This window comes from Trichosporon asahii, assembly GCF_000293215.1.
Source record: "Trichosporon asahii var. asahii CBS 2479 unplaced genomic scaffold scaffold00051, whole genome shotgun sequence".
NCBI classification, from domain to species: Eukaryota; Fungi; Basidiomycota; class Tremellomycetes; order Trichosporonales; family Trichosporonaceae; genus Trichosporon; species Trichosporon asahii.
Window position 1 is genome coordinate 87,300 of NW_014040873.1, and position 17,433 is coordinate 104,732.

Consider the following 17,433-nt stretch of genomic DNA (forward strand, 5'->3'; position numbering starts at 1 on the left):
CAACAACTGCTCTGCGTTGCATCCAACTACTTTCTGGGAGGACCATCGAAATACTGAGAAACAGCAGCCAGCGGGGAACGCACAGTCACAATGCTGACAGTATTTCGGCATGCCTACCACGCGAGGGCGCAGCACTCACCCAAAGATCCAAAGGCGTGAGGTGAGCACCACCATCTTAGGTCTGCGCCCCTCAGTGATAGGCGCTGTGTCAGGCGGTCAAGTTCGCTGCAAGCCTTTGCTACCACAACCTGATGCAGTCTTCCTCGCTGCGGGCACGCTGAAAATTGCCTTCCTCGCGATCGTCGTCATCTCATAGACGTCAACACCGCTCTCTCGTCCTCACCTCGCGCGCTCGCGCAAGCCTGGCTCAACATGGACGATCTGTCACAGGCGGTCTCTGACAAGCTCAATCTCAGCAAGGAGGACACTGCACCGGCGTCTCCAAAGGCAACCAAGGCTGAGCAGGCGTTCACATCGGCACCGAGCACCAAGCAGCACACGCATGACCCTGCATCCATCCCTTCAATCGTTCCATGGCAGCCCGAGTTGTGGTGTCATCAGTTCCCCCGTGACCGCAAAATGATGGTAGGGACCATCACCGCGACCTCACCTCTGCCCACGGCCAGCGACACCAAGCTCACGTACGCCACACATCCTCACATCATCGAGCAGCTTCTCGATTATGTCGACACCAATACTCTTTTCGCGTTCCGTTCCACGTGTCGCAGATTGCGCGACGAAGTCGACCTGGTGTTTGAATCTCACATCGAGCTGCACATGGAGGGTCTGCAACTTGTCTTCGAGACTCCAGCCAGGCGCGTCATCAAAGCGCAGCGCATTCCTCGCTTCTACAACCCCGCTTTGCACAACATCCGCCTGGACGTGCGCCCCTCCTTGGAAGAGTTCAGCTATCACTCGGATAACCGCTTCGACCACCACATCACCAACTTTGCCGTGCATCATACCGTCGCTGATTGGTTCGCCAAGTTCCTCAGCAACATCAAGATTCTGGACTTCCATGGCGGTATCCTGATGAACATCTTGCCAGGGGCCCCTCCCAGGAAGGGGCCTGATGCACTTGGAGAGGTGGCGGTCAAGAGCGTCAAGGTCCCCAAGCTTCGGTTCTTCCCCGATGGCCAATCTGACTGTGGCTTCGCCGCAGCTGTTCCATTCTACGCCGATGTCGTCGAGTACCACGGCAACCTTCACCTGACCCACCAGAGAATCGACGGCTCTTGGTTGTTCTGGCCCAAGTGGGTTCCGCAATGTGAGGAGGTCGCCCACCACGTGATGCTGGGGATCAATCAGAAGTTCAACATTTCGCCTGACAGAGTGAAGCCCTTCGTGTATCCACCTAGCGTGAAGAAGGTGGTCGTTCTCCTCTGCGTCATCAAGCCTCCCAATCTCACCACTCTGACCATCCCTGGAAGCACCGCCGAGGAGAGGTGCATTCCCATTGTTACTCTGCTGCTCGTCCTTCAACGCATCTGCGGCGCGCTCCAGCCGGGCATCACGTGGGAGATGTACGGCTTCACAGGCACCAAGCTCGCGACCTCGCAGGCCCCTGGCGGGATTCTGGCTGCGGACCGCGTGCCGAACACAGTCATGCTGTATCTCGTCCGCCTTCAAGCAGCCATCGACAAGGAGGAGCTCAAGACGGATGAAGACTACCACCGTAAGGCTGCGGAGATGTGGGGTCGGGTCATCTTTCACGGCCAGACGATTGGTCCTCAAGCCATGTGATTAGCACCGCCCAAGCCACCCACCTCAGACAAGTGAATGGGGTATTCGCCCTTTGACCCTTCCCGTGTCTTCCGATCGTTTGGCACTGTTAGTGGTGGGTCATTTGTAATTGGAAGGGCAACAACGTATGCACACTGTGGATTAGCATCGCGTCGGAAAAGAACTCACGGAAAGATGATTGATGCTGAGAGAAGCGGAGGATAAGAAGTGACTGCAGAAGGAAGCCAAGCTTAATAGGAGGATAGAGTCTCGCTCAGTCATGCATTAGTCAAGGGAATGGGGGTGAAAGGTGATCGGAGACAAGCAATATCCGCGGCTGATCTGCAAGCTCTCGTGTGAGAGGGTGCCTGGGCCTGGGCAGAGGGTAGAGGGTAGAGGGCCAGAGTGTGCCTTGGCGCAGTGGGGGTGCAGGGATCAAGCCGTGGTTCCAGTGCGCCAGTGCATTGTTCCTCGACTTCTACTTTCCGACGGGGTCAGCAATCCCCTGAAAGCCTGTCCCTCGACCCCCTCGGCAACCACAGACAGTCAGTAATCAGAGAGACCCAGTCATTACCCAGTCAGTCAGTTCCCGCTGCCGACCTCCACCAAGCCCCTACAGCCTGAACTCACTGCCCGCATGCCCGCCGCCGCCTCATTCTCCTCTGACCAATTCATCCAGCTTGCTTACCTTTCTGCTTGCAAGACCCATCCTAGCCATGCTTTAGCCTCGACGGCAATCCTCGATCCAAACTTATCTCTACACCAACATCCTCCACCCAACACACACACACGGCCACTCTAGACGGCCAGCGCTCGCATGCCCACCGTTCCAGAACACGTCCTGTCCTCGGCCACACCCATCCGACTATGTCCTCAGGCAAACGTCAACAAGCCTCAGGCATGTCAAGCTTGTCAGCAGCGAAAGCGCAAAGTTAGTCTCAATTCCCTCAAAGTTTGTCTTCCTTGCCACCCATCAGTCGGTGGACGACGCAGATCCCTTCCCCATTCTTAATGATCTGAGCTAACCTTGACAGTGCGATAGGAGACGACCCGATTGCTCGACCTGCGTCAGGAGGAAGATCCCATGCGTCTACGAGGTCAAGATCACAGACAGGAGTCATCCAAAGTGAGTTCTCCTTTGCCAGCATCTCCTGACGTCAGCTTCCTGACCGATCTGCTCAAGTCCGTGGAGGAGAAGGACAAGCGCATCGCGACCCTCGAGGCTCTGGTCCAGTCGCAGCTGCCCGGTGTAGTCATCAAGTCGCTTTCCAACGATGAGCTCTCGGCGCTGTCTCTTTCCGCACCAGGTCCGTCAACAGCCCCGCCTCCCCCGCTACCTGGACCACTAGCGCCAAAACCTGGCCCATCACGTCACGACGCGACCTTTGTTGCAGGGAAGGGTTCTGAGAAGATGTCGCCAGCCTTACTCGCTTCCGTCGAGGAACGCCTAGCGAATCTGGACTTTACTGCGCCCTCGTCCAAGCTGAGATCTGTTCCGACACTCAAGCTGACGGTCGTGTCGTTCATGCACTCCCAGCTCGGCGCCAATGCCGAGTCGCTCGAGACCGTCACCGACTTTACCAACGTTGCGGTCTGGCCGCCGTTCGACCTCGGCGCAAAGTGCATCCGCGCGTTCGTTCAGAACAATGCGACTTGCCCGATATTCAGAGAGAGCGAGATGCTCGAAAGGTGGGTTGCTCCCAGAGACTTTGCTAACCCTCAGTCTGCGCGAGATCTACAAAGGCAATCCAGACGAGACGGCGACACCCCTCCAGACGTTTACGTTCTTCCTCGTGTTCGCCCTGGGCCTCGTTTGGCTTTCTAGGGGAAAGAAGGGGGACAAGATTGACACGACGTTACTGAGGAACCGAGCGTTGAGTAACCTCTCGGCGGTGCTGAAGACGGAGAGCGGCGTTGTGAGTCGAGCTTCCACTCCTTGAATCAAGCTGACAATCAGACATGCGTCTCATCACTATTCCTCCTCAGCTTTTGGTCCGTGTTCGACTCTGGCGGTCCCGATCTCGTGCCCATCTTTCCCATCATTGTCGAGCTCGCCCAGTACTACAAGCTGCATCAGGAGCCGAACCCCTCGCTGCCGATCGAGGAGCAGGACCGCCGCCGCATCCTCTTCTGGTCAATATACAACCAGGAGAAGGGCATGGCGGGTGTGCTGCAAACGCCAGTCGAGCTGAAGGACGAGAACATCACAGTGTCCCTGCCGCTGCGGCTCGACGATCTCGGCCCATTGACGGAAGGCGCCGATCCGGTCGTCTGGTACCGGCACATGACTGCGATGCGGCAGATCTTCTGGGACGTGTTCCACTTTGCGTGGAAGGCAAAGCCAAACGACGAGATGCGTGCAAGCCTGCAAATGCGGCTCGACGAGTGGCACGCACGCAACCCCCGCGGCGACGTGGGTGAGGGGGACAACTACTTCGACCTGTATTACCACACGATCCGCGCGCAGCTGTACCGCCCAACAACAGACGTTGTACCGGTCTGGCAGCTGGCGATCCTCGAGGTGTCGGCATTCAAGTCGCTGTCTGTCGCAATGAAGCTGTACCAGGAGCGCAAGTGGGTCGACAACCCCTTCCACTTGTCGCACGCGATCGCGATGGGCATGTCATTGCTGTACTCGCTGCTGCAAAACTGCCGGACGGACCCGAGCAAGCAGGAGGACCCGGACTGGCGTAACCGCGCAATCTCCATGATCGCGCAGTGCCAGGAGGTCGTGAGCCTGATCTGCTCTGGGTGGCCGCAGATTTCCCACCTGTCGCGTGCCTTCAACGAGCTGTCGAACCGGATCCTGACGACAATTTGCGGCTCGTACCCGAACCCGCTGGCTGAGAATGCACCGCCGCCTGACATGGCGCCGCGGCTGCCAGAGGACGGACAGCCGCTGCCGATGGACGGCCTGCCGGGGCACACACCCAACTCGGACGACGCAATGTGGCTGAATGGTGCCATCTCTAACCTTCAGAACACGGAGATCGAGATGAACCCTGCCGACCTCGAGGCATTCATGGAGAGCATAGGATGGTCCCAGGAGTGGGCCATGGGCGGCGGCATGGGGTTTGATGGCACGCCGGTTGCCCCATTGGCCTAAGAGTGTAGCCTCGGCAGAGAGAGAGAGGGAGTGCCGCGCCGCGTCATGGGTTGTGAGTCGTCGTCTGTTGTTCGGGATAAGTCATTTGTATTCATAGCAAGTAAATACTGAGATTCATAAAACCTTCTTGTCTTTGTCTGTGTGTTACCTCTTTATGTCAGAAATCCAACTAGATGTGGATGATGTCCTTGTGCCTGCTCCGCATCTCGTCAAAGTAGAAAGCGGGGTCGTAGTGGGGTGCGATCTGCCCGTCGCCGAGCCAGCTCATGCTGTGCTTGTATTGCGGGTCGCGCTCGTAGTCCCAGTCCTCCCACCTCGGCTCACGCAGCGCGGCAACGGCGTGCTGGCTACTGCCGGGCCAGAGGGTGCGGATGGTCCCGTGTCCGCCAGACTTGTACCAACTGGGGCACTCGGTGCTGTATACCGTCCTGGGTGTCAACTAGTCGACTCTCCATCATCAAACGGGGGCAAGAGTGCGATGCACTCTCTCCTCCGCCCCTCTCCAGCTTACCTGGGGAAGTACGCGTCCGTGTATCGGATCCAGTCCTGGATGGCGGAGTCCTTGGGCGTCATGGACCGAATGCCCTCGCGCTGACACTTGGCGATACACTTTGCGGCATAAGCGAGCTCGGCCTCCATGATAATCAGCAGGTTTCCCGTGCCGACGTGGCTCTGCGGACCAAGCACAGTGAAGAAGTTGGGCATCCGCGGCGCGCCGACACTCATGTAGCTCACGGGCTCGTAGTCCCAGAGATCCTGGAGATTGTCGCCCGTGACTTCGTTCACGATCGGGAAGCGCGGCTTCGCATCCGCCTTGAAGCCTGTTGCGCAGATGATTGCGTCGAGCTCGTATTCTTCGCCCTTCTTTGTGCGAATACCTGTGGGTGTGAAACACTCCAGGTCGTCCGTCACGAAGCTCGTGTTGGGCTGGGCTAGCGCCTCGAGATATCCCGGACCGGGCGTGAGGCGCTTACACCCCACAGCAAAGTCGGGCACGAGCCGGTCGGCCAGCTCGGGCTTGTCCTCGAGCTTGGAGCGCATCTTGGCCTCGCTCAGCGCTCTGAATCCATTCTGCGCCTTCGTGTCGCGGTGGATGAGGAAATGCTGCAACCCCTTCTCGCGCTCCACGACCATCCTGAAGTCCTTGTAGTTCTCAAAGTTGGCGAGGTACTCCTTCTCGGCGTCCGTGAAGGCGTAGTTGGACTGCTTGCTGGGGTCGATGCCCTTGCTCGCCAGGATGGAGTCGCCATAAGTGCCAATGATCCAGGTTCGCGACCGGCCAAAGGAGACGAGCTCGCGGCACTTGGACTGCATGACGGGGATGATTTGGATGGCACTGCTCCCGACGCCGATCACGCCGACGCGCTTGTCGCTCCAGTCCATGCCCTCTTCTTCCTCCTTGGCTGCGTCCCACTTGCCCGAGTGGCGCAGGATACCCTTGTAGCTCTCGCGGCCGGGGATGTCGGGCCAGATCGGGTTCGACAGCAGGCCGGGAGAGTAGTAGATGAAGTCGGCCGAGTCCTTGATGATGTTTCCAGAGACGAGGTTCTTGATTTGGACGTTCCACTTGGTCCCGTCCCAGCGCGCATCGACGACTTCGTGCTGCAGCTTGATCAGCGGGCGGAGGTTGTAGTGCTCCACCACGCGCGAGAGGTAGGTCTTGATCTCGGCGCCGCCGGCGTAGAACTTGTCCCACTTCGAGTTGGACGCGAACGTGTACGTGTATGTTGCGGCGGGGACGTCGCACGCCACGCCCATGTACCGGTTGATGTTCCCTTGTCGTTAGCGAGCCGCGCTTCTCTAACTGTGGGCCCGAATACTCACAGACACCACCGATATCCTCGGCCCGGTCATAAACTTGCAAGTCGAGGTTGCGGATCTGCTGCGGGAGGTAGATTGCCGCGCCGAGACCCGAGAAGCCCGCGCCGATGACGATGACGCGCACGGGGCGGCCCTCGTCCACGCCGTGAGGGACGAGAGGGGGCAGGCCGAGCGAGTCGGCGACGTCGCGCGCCTCCTGCGCCTGTGCGGCGCGCGCGGCCGGCGTGTTGGGCGTGGGCGTGTGGTCGAGGGTGACTACCATTGTGTCGGTTGAGTTGGGAGAAGCTCGAGGGGGAGAGCTGTTGAGGACTCGAAACGCTGTGGTGAAGGCCTGTTATATACCATGTCGTCGGGGTCGTGGTTGTCGTGGTGTCGAGGAGGCGACTAGGGACGATTGGGAGGCACTATCGGAAGGCAGTACGTCTCCCCACATGCCGGTCGTGAGGAACGATCGGGAGATGAACCTTGCTTGGAGCGATCGGAAGCGGTACCTTTCCCCGCAATCTGTAAGCTTACAACGAGGAGAAGGAGATGCTGGCGGGGAGTTGCCCCGCAAACGTGACCATGTCCGACATCGCCAGGTAAGAAGGCGGCGACGTGCCCCGCAACATGTGGGGAGCTCAGTCGGAGGAGTGAGAGTGACAATCTCAGTGACCTCGTGAGCCCTGATCGAGAGTTGACCTGCAGTCGCCAATACGGGCCATCCTCGGAACCTCGCTCATGATGGCGTCCCGCCATCAGCGACGCGGAGGTGGCGGAGTTGGCGGGGTGCAGCCCCGCAAGTCAAGAGACGTGGCTGGGTCTCGGGGCTGGTCTGGGGTGGGCTGGTCCGCATGACGTCGGGATAGGGCCATCGGGCCATGAAGCGGAGATGATCTCGAGGCTCTATCGCTCGGCAACCACTCGCAAAGAGGAAGCCGAGGGCGACGAGATGGCCATGACCTAACGCAACCCTAGTCAGCGATAGAGGGGTGATATTGAAGTTGCGGGCCCCGCTACCCCAGTCTGAGGCCCGTTAGAAGTCAGAGTCAGACGAGGTCAGTCGTCGTTTACCCCTACCACCTGAGCCACATGCTGCTTCCAACAACGGGCTACCCACCTCGCGGCGCACGCCGTCGTCAAGCATGCGCCTCCACCGTCCCACCGCCTCACCACCCCAGCGTCGCGCAGAACAGGCGACTACGCGAGAGGACAAGCAGGAGGCGGAGAAAAGTCCGCCATCGTTGTCAGTCGATATGGCGGAGAGAAGTCCGCCACTCTCCCACGCTCGTTCATCCTTCCACCACCGTAGCACTCAAGACGGCGGAGTCGCTCGCCGCCATTGCGGACACCTCGTCCACCACCTGACCTCCACCCCGCCAGCCATGCCTGTACGGCAAGCTCCGGGCTCGGAGTCGCTGGGCAGCTGAGACGCCATGTGGGGTATGTTTGCCGGGTTGTGAGGAATGCGGGGTAAGCCGCCAACAACAACACAAGGCCGACCCGATCGCTCGTCCATGTGACCGTCTGGCGGGGATGCGCCCCGCACCACGACCATGCTCACAGGTCCGGAGCAGGAATTAAAGCAGGAGGCGGCCGAGATCATTCGAAATGTTCTGTTGTCGTCGGATCAGGCCGAGCTGGGCCTTTGGACGCAAGTTCGGGCTGGGATTGGCCACTCAGTCTTGCCGCAGGGGCCGTCAGTAGAACGGCTGAGGTCATCAGCATCCTTGGGACAGGTGACTACCTCGCTGCGTCGGACGAGCTTGGTGTCGGATGTCGGGTCAATCGTTGCTGGCGGAGAGCGACCCCGCAAACGGCGGGGAGTTGCCCCGCACCACGTGCACTTCTTCTCTCATCCGGGCCTTATAAGAAGCCCATCTCCATCTTATCCCCCGAAAGAAGTGCAGTGTTGCATGTATCGACCGGCGGGTTAACCAGGGCTGGTTTGTTGTCGCATATCGTCAACCAAAGAGCATGGCAGACAGGGTTGAACGCAGGTGTCTTTCCCTGATCTCGCACCTGTTATGAGCGCTTGGCGGCACGTCCCTTGCTTCTGGCTGATTAGAGGCGAGGCTGGACACAGACGCATGGTGTATAGTCGTGAAGGCTGCTTGAGATATGAAGAGTTAGCAAGTGCATGATGACCATCGCTGGCATTGTCGATTCTGATGCCGCCATGCTGTTGAATGGCAGAAAGCGTTGGAATGACGACACGGCGCTGGATGACAGGAACCAGGACTCTGGTACTCTGGGACCGTCCGAATCCCGCGGCCCGGCGTACCTTGTACGCCTCCCAGCGCCTCGTCGTGTGCGAGATCTGGAGGTGATCAGTGTCATTCGTCCGTCCACTAATCCGGAACTCGGGAACAAGATGAAGGACGCCAGCCTCGTGAGTTGGATGGGCGGGAGCGCAGTCGAATGCACCTTGATCAGGACAGACCAGGACATCTGAAACGGCGCAGACACCAGTGGATGGGGTGTGCATGTCGCATGACCCTGACGTCACCCTCACTCTACTGCGTTCTCCTCCCGTCTCAATGTCGTGTCCCTGGCGTTTGGACTTATGACGCCTGCAAAGTGAGACTGCTGCGCACACTCGGCGCATCCTCGGCGTGTCTCAGTTCAGAGCTAACCCACGACTCTATTGCTTCACAACGCACACACCGAGCAACACACACGCAGCATTGCCCGCCGCAGCCAGCACGCAGCAACGCAAACCCCGTTATGCTTAGCACACCGCAAACTCTGTTCTTGACTCTTCACAGTCGCTAACAGCTGACCGCCTTCTCACGCCCAGTCGCCGCACAGACTCGCACTCCCCATTGTTCGTCTCGGGCGACATCTTCATCGTCTTTCCCCTCATCTGTTTTCCCACTTCTCTTCAGTCTCGACAAAGCGACGTTAACGAACGACATGGAGACCACCTTCACCGACGACCTCGTCCTCCCCTCCCGCCTTCAGCGGTGGGACACTCTCTTCCGCCTCCGAAACTTGCGCCTCAACGTCGCTTCGCTCTTCCTCGGCGTCTTCGTCGGCAAACTGCTGAGCGGCGTGCTGTTCCCGTCTCTCACAGAGCGGGGGTGCTACGTCGGCTGGGCGGCTCGTGAAGCCGTTCCACTGTCGTCGTGCGGGGCTGTGCTCCTCTTCCTTTCGTGTCTCGTGTGGGAGGCGTGTGTCCGGGACCACAGCGACTACCAGCGTGAGTTCTTCCCCGAACCGTCTGAGGCAGCTGAGAAGGAACGGTAAAGAAGCTGACATTCAGGTTTGAAACTGCGCAATGAAGCGTGGAAGGCGGCGATCGCGGCCGATGAGACTCTCGCGACTGTGAAGCGCGAGGTCGACGAGCGCAGGGTCGCCATGCACCACATGGGCGAGGAGCAGCTGGGACAGTTCATGGACGCCAAGCCCCAGATGTGTGGACACATTACGGTCGACGACGCCGCTGCGGCGTGCGCACTCCTCGAGCGCAGGGGATTGTCCCGGTGGCGACTCTGGCGCGGCCGCAGTGTGCAGCTTGCGTAGGCCTGGACTCCACCTCGGTCTCACTCGACCAAGATCCAGTACGATCTCCGTGCTTCACTGTGCAATAATAACGGTCGTCAATCATAGACACTGCTGGGCAGTCCAATGTATCATAGCCATGCAACGACATGACATGCCCGTTTGAAAGCCAGCTCTGGCTCGGCTCTGGAGCGGCGGACCCAGCCAGCTCAGTCAAGAGTGCTGAACGACGCTGCCGTGCTGGATACATGCTGTGATCTACTCCTTCTTCCTCGCGTTGTACTTGTCGACGGCCTCCTTCGTCTCCGGGCTCGAGAAGCACTCCCCAAACACATGTATGCTGTGCTCGATGCTGTCCTGAATCCCATGATTGAGCCAATACTCATTCAGCCCCTTCTGCGCCTTCATGACCGTCGGCGTGAGGTCCGTAACCTTGGCGAGCAGATCCATCGTGACGCGTTCCAGGTCCCCCTCCTGCCGCTCCGCGAAGCGGTTGACGAACCCGATCTTCTCGACGGGATACAGGTCACCGGTCAGGAGCATCTCCCTTGCGAGGCTGAGACCAGTGTAGTGCGGCAGCAGCGCCGCATCGACAACGGAGGGGATACCAACTTTCGTCTCGGGCAATCCGGCCTGGACCTCGTGGTAGCTCACTCTAAAGTCGGCACTGAGGGCCATCTCGAATGCGGCACCGATGCAGTAGCCGTTCAGAGCCACTGCGGTCGGCTTAGGGCTGAGACGGAGCGAGCCAACAGCATTGGAGACTTTGCGGATGACGTTCAGCGCCTCGTCGACCGACAGGCCGGCAAAGACGTGCGTGTCCATGCCGGCGCAGAAAGCGCGGCCCTCCCCCGTGACCGCGATCGCGCGGATGGACGGGTCCGCGTTCGCATCGTCAACGGCGGATTTGAAGGCATCCAGATCCGGAAGAGTTAATGCGTTGAGCTTCTCGGGCCGGGAGAGCGTGAGCCAGCGTACGCGGTCGGTGTCCTTCACTTTTAGGGCGGAGTAGGACCGGGTCTGGAGTAGACGTCGAGGGAGCGAGGGAGGGAGGCGGGGTCGAACCATTGCGACGACGGAGTGAAGGAAGTCCAGAGTCGATGGGAGTGTGATGTCAACTTCGGGAGTAAGTCGTGGTCCATGGTCGGTCTAGAGGAAGTTCGTGGACCAAGGTCGACGTTGACGGCAGTGTGGAGACCCGTCGGCGCTCGCCGACAACCGACAACCGCGCCCTGTAGATTGCCGACCTCCGAACCCCGTGCCCACTTCTCCACACTTCCAATCCATGCATCGCGACCAGCTACATGCATCACTTCTGTCCCTTGTGGCTCTGCTCATTTCCCTTCCTCCACTCGACGCCGTCGATGAGGAGCTTGACCTGCTCGTTCCAGAATGCGACTCGGCCCTTGATAGCGTCCACAGCGGGTAGGGGGTCGGCGTACTCCCACGCGATCGGTTTCGCGAGTTCATCGTCCTTCGCAGCCCAGTACAGGTCACAAGTGCCCTTGTACGGACACTTGGTGACTGTGTCGGTCTTCTCAAGCTGGTCCCACTTCACATCATCGCGAGGCAGGTAGTATCGTGTTGGGCAGCGGAATTCGTCCAGCTCCACCGGTGAAGAGGAGTCGGCGAGCAGAGCGCCGCGCTGGGAGTACACTTGCACGTGCACCTTGGAGGGGCGGATGTCGATGTCGCCGGGTTTGTTCAGCATTGTGTTTCGATGTGGTAGGTTAGGAGCGAAGGGGCCAGATGTTGCGGCTTCGGAAGAAGAAGTGTTAGTCGAGAGACGAAGGTGAGGCCCTGTCGGCACGGTGTTGAGCGTGACCACGGCTTGGTCAGCTGCTCGTCAGGCCAGATCGGCAATCTATAAGGCTGACGTTCCCACTTATCTGGGCCACCGCCACCTCATGCACCTCCGTTGCGCGTTCCGGAGTAATGCCCACCTTAGCATTTGCATCAGGGCAGGTGGATCTTTCCAATCGGCAGATCAAGGCGTGCTGGACGGCTCCGCTCCACTGGCCAAGTTGCTGGTCGCAATCAAGCGTGCTTGGGGACAGCCCAAGTGGTTGTAAGGTGGTGATGTCATCATTGCTTGTCGATCTGAGTTCCACGAGCGGATCAACCGATATCTGCTGCGACGCCAAGACTGGGCTGCAGGCAGCTGACCAACACGAGCTCGCTGACGACAGCGTGCTACGCTGAGGTAGCACTTTCATAGATCTTGCATCCCGCCTACTCTAGAGCTTGTCAAATACTTCTGATCACATGGGAACACCACCTTATGTCCCCTATCATCTCATCTCCATCGTCTACTCCCCGTGACCCGTAATCTTCCCTCCCTCCTCCACCTTATCGTCGCTCATAAAGTCAAGACTCCCCTGGCGGAGGAGGAACATGACCTGCGCTCCCTCCTTCGATCCGGACCGGTGCTCCGTATTCTTCGGCACGACGAAGATATCGCCCTTCGTCAACTGGATCGTGCGATCCGCGTCGTCCTCGGCACGCTCCGGCTCGCCCTCTTGACGAACCGGTCGCATTTGCAGGGTGAGGTCGCCATCCATGACGTAGAACATCTCGTCGCTGGACGCATGCACGTGCCAGTAGTACTGTCCTTTGACAGTCATGATCGTGAGGTCCTGGTCATTCACTTGCAGGGCGGGCTCGTTGTTGAGCAGTGCGGAGGAAGTAGGTGGCGGAACGTGGAAAACCGAGTTCGTGTTCATCGAGAGGGTCGCCATGGCGCTGATTATGGGCAGGTAAGAGGGAGATGGCGGAACTGTTGATGATGAGGAGATGAAAGACTCGACGCGGTGATATAGGCGCAGTACCAGTGGTCAGATGACCACCGCTCGGCAAACTTCGGCATCCACGCACCTCCAAACTACCTGCGATCACTTCGGCGACGCCGAAGTTCCTCGAGGCGTGACACGGTTTCACAACGTGCAGGTGGGCATGAGACCGACATGATGGCTCCGACACCCTGCTCAACACAACCCTCGCGTGCTTTCTCACAAACCAGAACCCTGTTAATATCACTTTCATCCTGAGCCTCGGCCACCCTTGGTGACCTCCGACGACGCTGCCACCCAGACGACCTCCGGTGGCAGTTGTTGCTCAGCGCAGTCATTAACAAAAGCAGCCACTACCAGTCTCGCCTACACGAGGCAGTGCTCTATACCACCGTGCATTGTTCTTTCGCCCTTGAGAAACCACCGCCTGGTTCAACTCGCACCGTTGCATTGTTCTGCCCCGCTCTTCGGTGGCGCTAATCCGACCGAGAGTCACTTCTTACCGAGCATACCAAGCACTCCTGCTAACAGCAGAGCCTATGGTAGCCACTTTGCGCAGAAGGGCTCAAAGCTCACTTGCCAAGTCACGGCTACATGTCACTGTGCTTAAGTCTCGGCGAATTCTGCGCAGCCCCTGACGTCCTCATGAGCATCGGCAACTTGTGAGCCCAACCTCCCAGCTTCCGATGCGGCGCACAAACGCAATATGCCTGTGGAGGCTGTGCCGAGTAAGACGTCTGTGCTGCTAAGGCAGTGTCAGTGCTCTCAGTCCAGTCTAATTGTTCAAGAGTACAGTGGGGGTTTTTATGGGTTTTCATTTGAATGATCTACAACGTAAAGAGAGATCAATGGACAGAGAAAGAGTCGTTAGGCACCACAAAACAACAGACAGATTGCCATGATTAACCAGCACATATAGAAAATCGTCGCCTACTTCACATTCGCTCCTTCTTCGTTCATGTCCTTTACTATCGTTCCGTGAGTGAGTCGTATGATACAGATCTTGATTTTGAGGGAACTCGCAGCGAGTCGCGCTAACGAGTCTAGGTGGCGAAGGCGGATCACCAGCCGCGGGTGCTCGTCTCCCAGTCACGGTTGTCCTTCGCGGCGGCGGCGACAGCGGCGGCGTAAGCGGCGTAAGCGTCCTCCTCTTCCTCGCGAGGGATGAACTGCTCGCAGTACAGGCACCGGAGTAGCGCGTCCTCTCGGGGACTCCACTTCAGACAGAAATTCCAGCAGTTTTGTCCATCGCTCTTCCTGCCCTCGCAGAAGCGGGGGAAGCCGTGGGTCGGCAGCTGGAAGTCTGCCGGAATGGGTGCCTTGGGAAGCGGGTAGCGGGTGAAGCGCTTCAGGTAAGCACGCGTGTAGACGGGCTTCTCCTTGTCGGGGGCGGGCGCGGTCGTGGACGACCTACGGCGAGGAGCAGAGTAGGCCGAGGGGCGAGACCCGCTGCGGGAGCGGCCGTTAGTTGCCTCGTAAACGTTGTCAAAGCGCGAACCCGGGTTCTTAGACGCTGCCGAAAGAGATGGGCGTCGGGAAGCCGAGGGAGACACGGCCGAGTGGTGCTGGGCGAGCGGAGCGCCAGCAGAGGGGCGACGCGCGGAGTCGGTTCCAACCGAAGGGCGACTGACATCCGAGCCAGACGCCGAAGGACGACGCATAGCGGACGCCGAGGTGCAGGGGTGGCGCGAGGACGTGGTGGTGGCAGAGGGGCGGCGAGAATCAAGCTGAGCGGAATGCGAGTGCGACATGGCCGAATGGCCGGCCGACGGGCGGCGTGAGTCATTCTGAGTCTCCGAGAGGTGACAGGCACAGGAATGGCTTTTCGAGGGAGCGCGAGAGACCTGGCTACCTGCAGAGCTCTGACGAGGAGGCGCGTGGCGGAACGAGGAGAAGCTGGGGTCCGTATAAGGGACCTTAGCAGCTCCCCTGTGTCGATGTCCGCTGGGCTGCCGGACGACAGGTCGGGGCTCCTGATGAGGCTCGATTGGTGTCATCATCAGCCCCGAAGGCAGACCGCGGCGCTTTCCAGCGGGCTTGGGGGCTGGACTGGCATTGTCGAAACCACCAATGATCGTCTGCATCGGCTGACCGTAGGTAGACTGGCTGTGTCCCAGCTCAGGGACATCCTTCTGTCCGCAACCCGACGGGTTGCGGAGAACGGCCGCGCGGATCTGAGTGCTTCCGTTCGCAGAGAGGCTGCCGCAGGATCCATAACTGAAGTAGGAGGCGTATCCTTGTGCGTATCGGGAGCTGCGGGTTGCACTGGACGGTCGAAGATCGCGCTGGTGGTCCGAGTTGCCAGCAGCACGAGAAGAACGACGCGAGCTGCGCCCGAAAGAGGAAGGGAGAGATCGTACGGCGGTCGGATTGGCGGAGTTATGCTCCAGGGGAAGGGCGTACAGGTCGATTGCGCGACTGTTGGACTTCTCCAGATGGATCCAATAGAGCTGGAACGCCGCCGCCGGGGAAAGGGCCACTCTAGTGCTCTTGGTCGGAACCGCATGGTAAACCGACTTCTGCTGGGCGACAGCCGGGTCGAAGGCGTTGGCTGGAGCAACCGCAGGTGCAAGACACTGATGCTGGATGGAAGAATCGCCCGGGGAGACATCGAAACCAGCGCCGAAATGCTTAGAGGAACCGAGGAGGTTCGAAGTGAGGGGGGAGGAGCCGGTGCTCAGTCCGGCGCCGAACGGAGCTGCTCTAATCTTCTGGCAAGCCTGTGAGACCTGTGCGGACAGAAACTGGGCCCCCAAATCATGAGCCCGCCTGATCGTCTCTCCGACGGCTTCAGTGTTACCTCCTCTGCCTGCCCTCAAGATCCCGTTCAAACGACCATCAGGGCCTTCGTTCTCCTTGCCGCTTTCTTTGCCGGGGAGATCATTTGCCGAGGTAGGCGGCGATCCCAAAGAATGACTGGGGTGATCATCCTCTATGCCGGAAAGAGCGGGGGAAGTCGCGCTAGGCTCGGAGGATGGAGTAGGAGGTCCATGTCCAACGAAGCCTTGATGCTGAATCAAGAAATCCGCCAGGCTGTCGCGGCGGGGCTGAGGGGCCAGCAGGGGAGAACTGGTGCTGATCGGTTCACGCCCGTCCCGGCTGCCCATGGGGTCCCTCTGTCCCGGACGGAGCACAGCTTGAACATAGCCAGGAACGCTGTGAGTGGTCAACACTGAGTCTTTGGACGGGGACATTCAGAAAAACACGGGGAGTGATGCCAAACTCGCTTGCACCAGATCACGGATCAAAGGCCAATCCAGTGAGATAATAATCACTCTTGTGAAAAATCGCCGAAGCGAGGTAGGGGGCAAGTTCGATCCTGGCTTCGTCCTTGGACGAAGCCGAGGTTCGAACGCTGGTGGCGTCTATCATGTCACAAGATGCCGACCATTGGATGCCGATGGCAGGCCATTTGGAGCTAGACGCGATCCGTGTCCTGACATGAAACCATGAGGGCTCGAGATAGTGAGGGCGACAGGCAGGGAGTGGGCAAGGAAGGAAGCAGGGGAGATACTTACGCAGGCTGAATGGGACCGACGGGGCGCTCGTCGGCCGGGCGATGAAACACCGCAAGTCTGTCGCTCAACTCTGAGGCCGCACAGACCGGGGGCGCCCCGGCACGACTCGGGTCGCCTGGAGCTGGGCGGTCACTCGTGCTGCTCTGAGTATCCATAACGGGTGGCTGCGAGCTGTCTTCGTGGGATGTCGGGACGGAGCACTGGCCGGAGTGCTGCAGGTCGTGCAGGTCGAAAGGAAAGGGCGTAATAACATCCGCACCCTCGGGAAGTTGGTGCCTCCTGCGATTCTTGACCCGACGGAACATGTCACGGACCACCATGGATGGTGAATCGCGGTTGAACGATTAGGCGACGCCAGTGCTGAAGGTGTAAGGAGTGCAGAAGATAGGACAGGGTGATTGAAAGAGGAGAGGGGGCTAGGAAGTCGGAGTTACGAGTCGCAAGGGGCGTCAGCGTTGCCTGTCATGAGCTTGAGTTGGGGGTTTGATGCTTACCTTGTTTCCGGAACGAAGGACTTGGGACGGCAGTGCAGGCGACCGGACACGGTGACTGGAGAGTGAAGAGCTGTTGTCAGCCTGCGTCAACGTTGTCTAGGCAGCTGATGCTTACCGTAGAGTTCGCAGAGGTGGGGGGTTTAAAGCAAAAGACGAGGAGGTTGCTGAGCGCCTTGCTTTATGGTTGACGATGAGATAGAGAGTGGGCGGGGGCTGTCAAGACATCCCAAGTAGCTCTGTATATACCTTCCACCTCCCGATCTAGACCTGCTGCACTATGGCAGGTGTGTCACTTCTAGAGGCGCACTGTGGGGACAACATGACGACTCCAAGCAGGTGAAGCTGTGCCCGCTGTCGTTGCCAAAGGTGTCGGTTTGGGCGGGGTAGGTGTGTGAGTGAGGGTCGCCTCTCATGTGATTGGGTCTGTAATGGGGACGACGCCTGGAGTCGACATGAAGCAGACGAAGGCAGGCACGTAGCGGACAAAGGATGAGTGCTGC

At 59.2% G+C, this 17,433-nt stretch overlaps 9 protein-coding genes across 9 annotated transcripts; 3 read left to right on the top strand and 6 right to left on the bottom strand.

Moving 5' to 3' along the window:
* Positions 1–372: 372 nt before the first annotated feature.
* On the top strand, positions 373–1,743 carry A1Q1_02440 (uncharacterized protein; the record flags this gene model as incomplete). The annotated part of the gene is made up of 1 exon (XM_014323702.1): positions 373–1,743. One exon carries the CDS (start codon positions 373–375, stop codon positions 1,741–1,743), a length of 1,371 nt encoding a protein of 456 aa, XP_014179177.1.
* A 796-nt stretch (positions 1,744–2,539) lies between these two features.
* On the top strand, positions 2,540–4,828 carry A1Q1_02441 (uncharacterized protein; the record flags this gene model as incomplete). The annotated part of the gene is made up of 4 exons (XM_014323703.1): positions 2,540–2,674; positions 2,765–3,411; positions 3,548–3,638; positions 3,680–4,828. The coding sequence occupies 4 exons, from the start codon at positions 2,540–2,542 to the stop codon at positions 4,826–4,828; spliced, it is 2,022 nt and encodes a 673-aa protein (XP_014179178.1).
* Positions 4,829–4,997: 169 nt separating this feature from the next.
* On the bottom strand, positions 4,998–6,911 carry A1Q1_02442 (uncharacterized protein; the record flags this gene model as incomplete). Its single annotated transcript, XM_014323704.1, has 3 exons — positions 4,998–5,244; positions 5,340–6,603; positions 6,653–6,911. 3 exons carry the CDS (start codon positions 6,909–6,911, stop codon positions 4,998–5,000), a joined length of 1,770 nt encoding a protein of 589 aa, XP_014179179.1.
* Positions 6,912–8,807: 1,896 nt separating this feature from the next.
* Positions 8,808–9,083, top strand: A1Q1_02443 (uncharacterized protein; the record flags this gene model as incomplete). Its single annotated transcript, XM_014323705.1, has 2 exons — positions 8,808–9,020; positions 9,075–9,083. 2 exons carry the CDS (start codon positions 8,808–8,810, stop codon positions 9,081–9,083), a joined length of 222 nt encoding a protein of 73 aa, XP_014179180.1.
* A 449-nt stretch (positions 9,084–9,532) lies between these two features.
* On the bottom strand, positions 9,533–9,889 carry A1Q1_02444 (uncharacterized protein; the record flags this gene model as incomplete). Its single annotated transcript, XM_014323706.1, has 1 exon — positions 9,533–9,889. One exon carries the CDS (start codon positions 9,887–9,889, stop codon positions 9,533–9,535), a length of 357 nt encoding a protein of 118 aa, XP_014179181.1.
* Positions 9,890–10,390: 501 nt separating this feature from the next.
* A1Q1_02445 (enoyl-CoA hydratase) lies at positions 10,391–11,200 on the bottom strand (the record flags this gene model as incomplete). Its single annotated transcript, XM_014323707.1, has 1 exon — positions 10,391–11,200. The coding sequence occupies one exon, from the start codon at positions 11,198–11,200 to the stop codon at positions 10,391–10,393; it is 810 nt and encodes a 269-aa protein (XP_014179182.1).
* Positions 11,201–11,441: 241 nt separating this feature from the next.
* On the bottom strand, positions 11,442–11,843 carry A1Q1_02446 (uncharacterized protein; the record flags this gene model as incomplete). The annotated part of the gene is made up of 1 exon (XM_014323708.1): positions 11,442–11,843. One exon carries the CDS (start codon positions 11,841–11,843, stop codon positions 11,442–11,444), a length of 402 nt encoding a protein of 133 aa, XP_014179183.1.
* Positions 11,844–12,441: 598 nt separating this feature from the next.
* A1Q1_02447 (cyclic nucleotide-binding protein) lies at positions 12,442–12,870 on the bottom strand (the record flags this gene model as incomplete). Its single annotated transcript, XM_014323709.1, has 1 exon — positions 12,442–12,870. The coding sequence occupies one exon, from the start codon at positions 12,868–12,870 to the stop codon at positions 12,442–12,444; it is 429 nt and encodes a 142-aa protein (XP_014179184.1).
* Positions 12,871–13,982: 1,112 nt separating this feature from the next.
* On the bottom strand, positions 13,983–16,759 carry A1Q1_02448 (uncharacterized protein; the record flags this gene model as incomplete). Its single annotated transcript, XM_014323710.1, has 3 exons — positions 13,983–16,077; positions 16,163–16,339; positions 16,440–16,759. The coding sequence occupies 3 exons, from the start codon at positions 16,757–16,759 to the stop codon at positions 13,983–13,985; spliced, it is 2,592 nt and encodes an 863-aa protein (XP_014179185.1).
* Between the last annotated feature and the right edge of the window lie 674 nt (positions 16,760–17,433).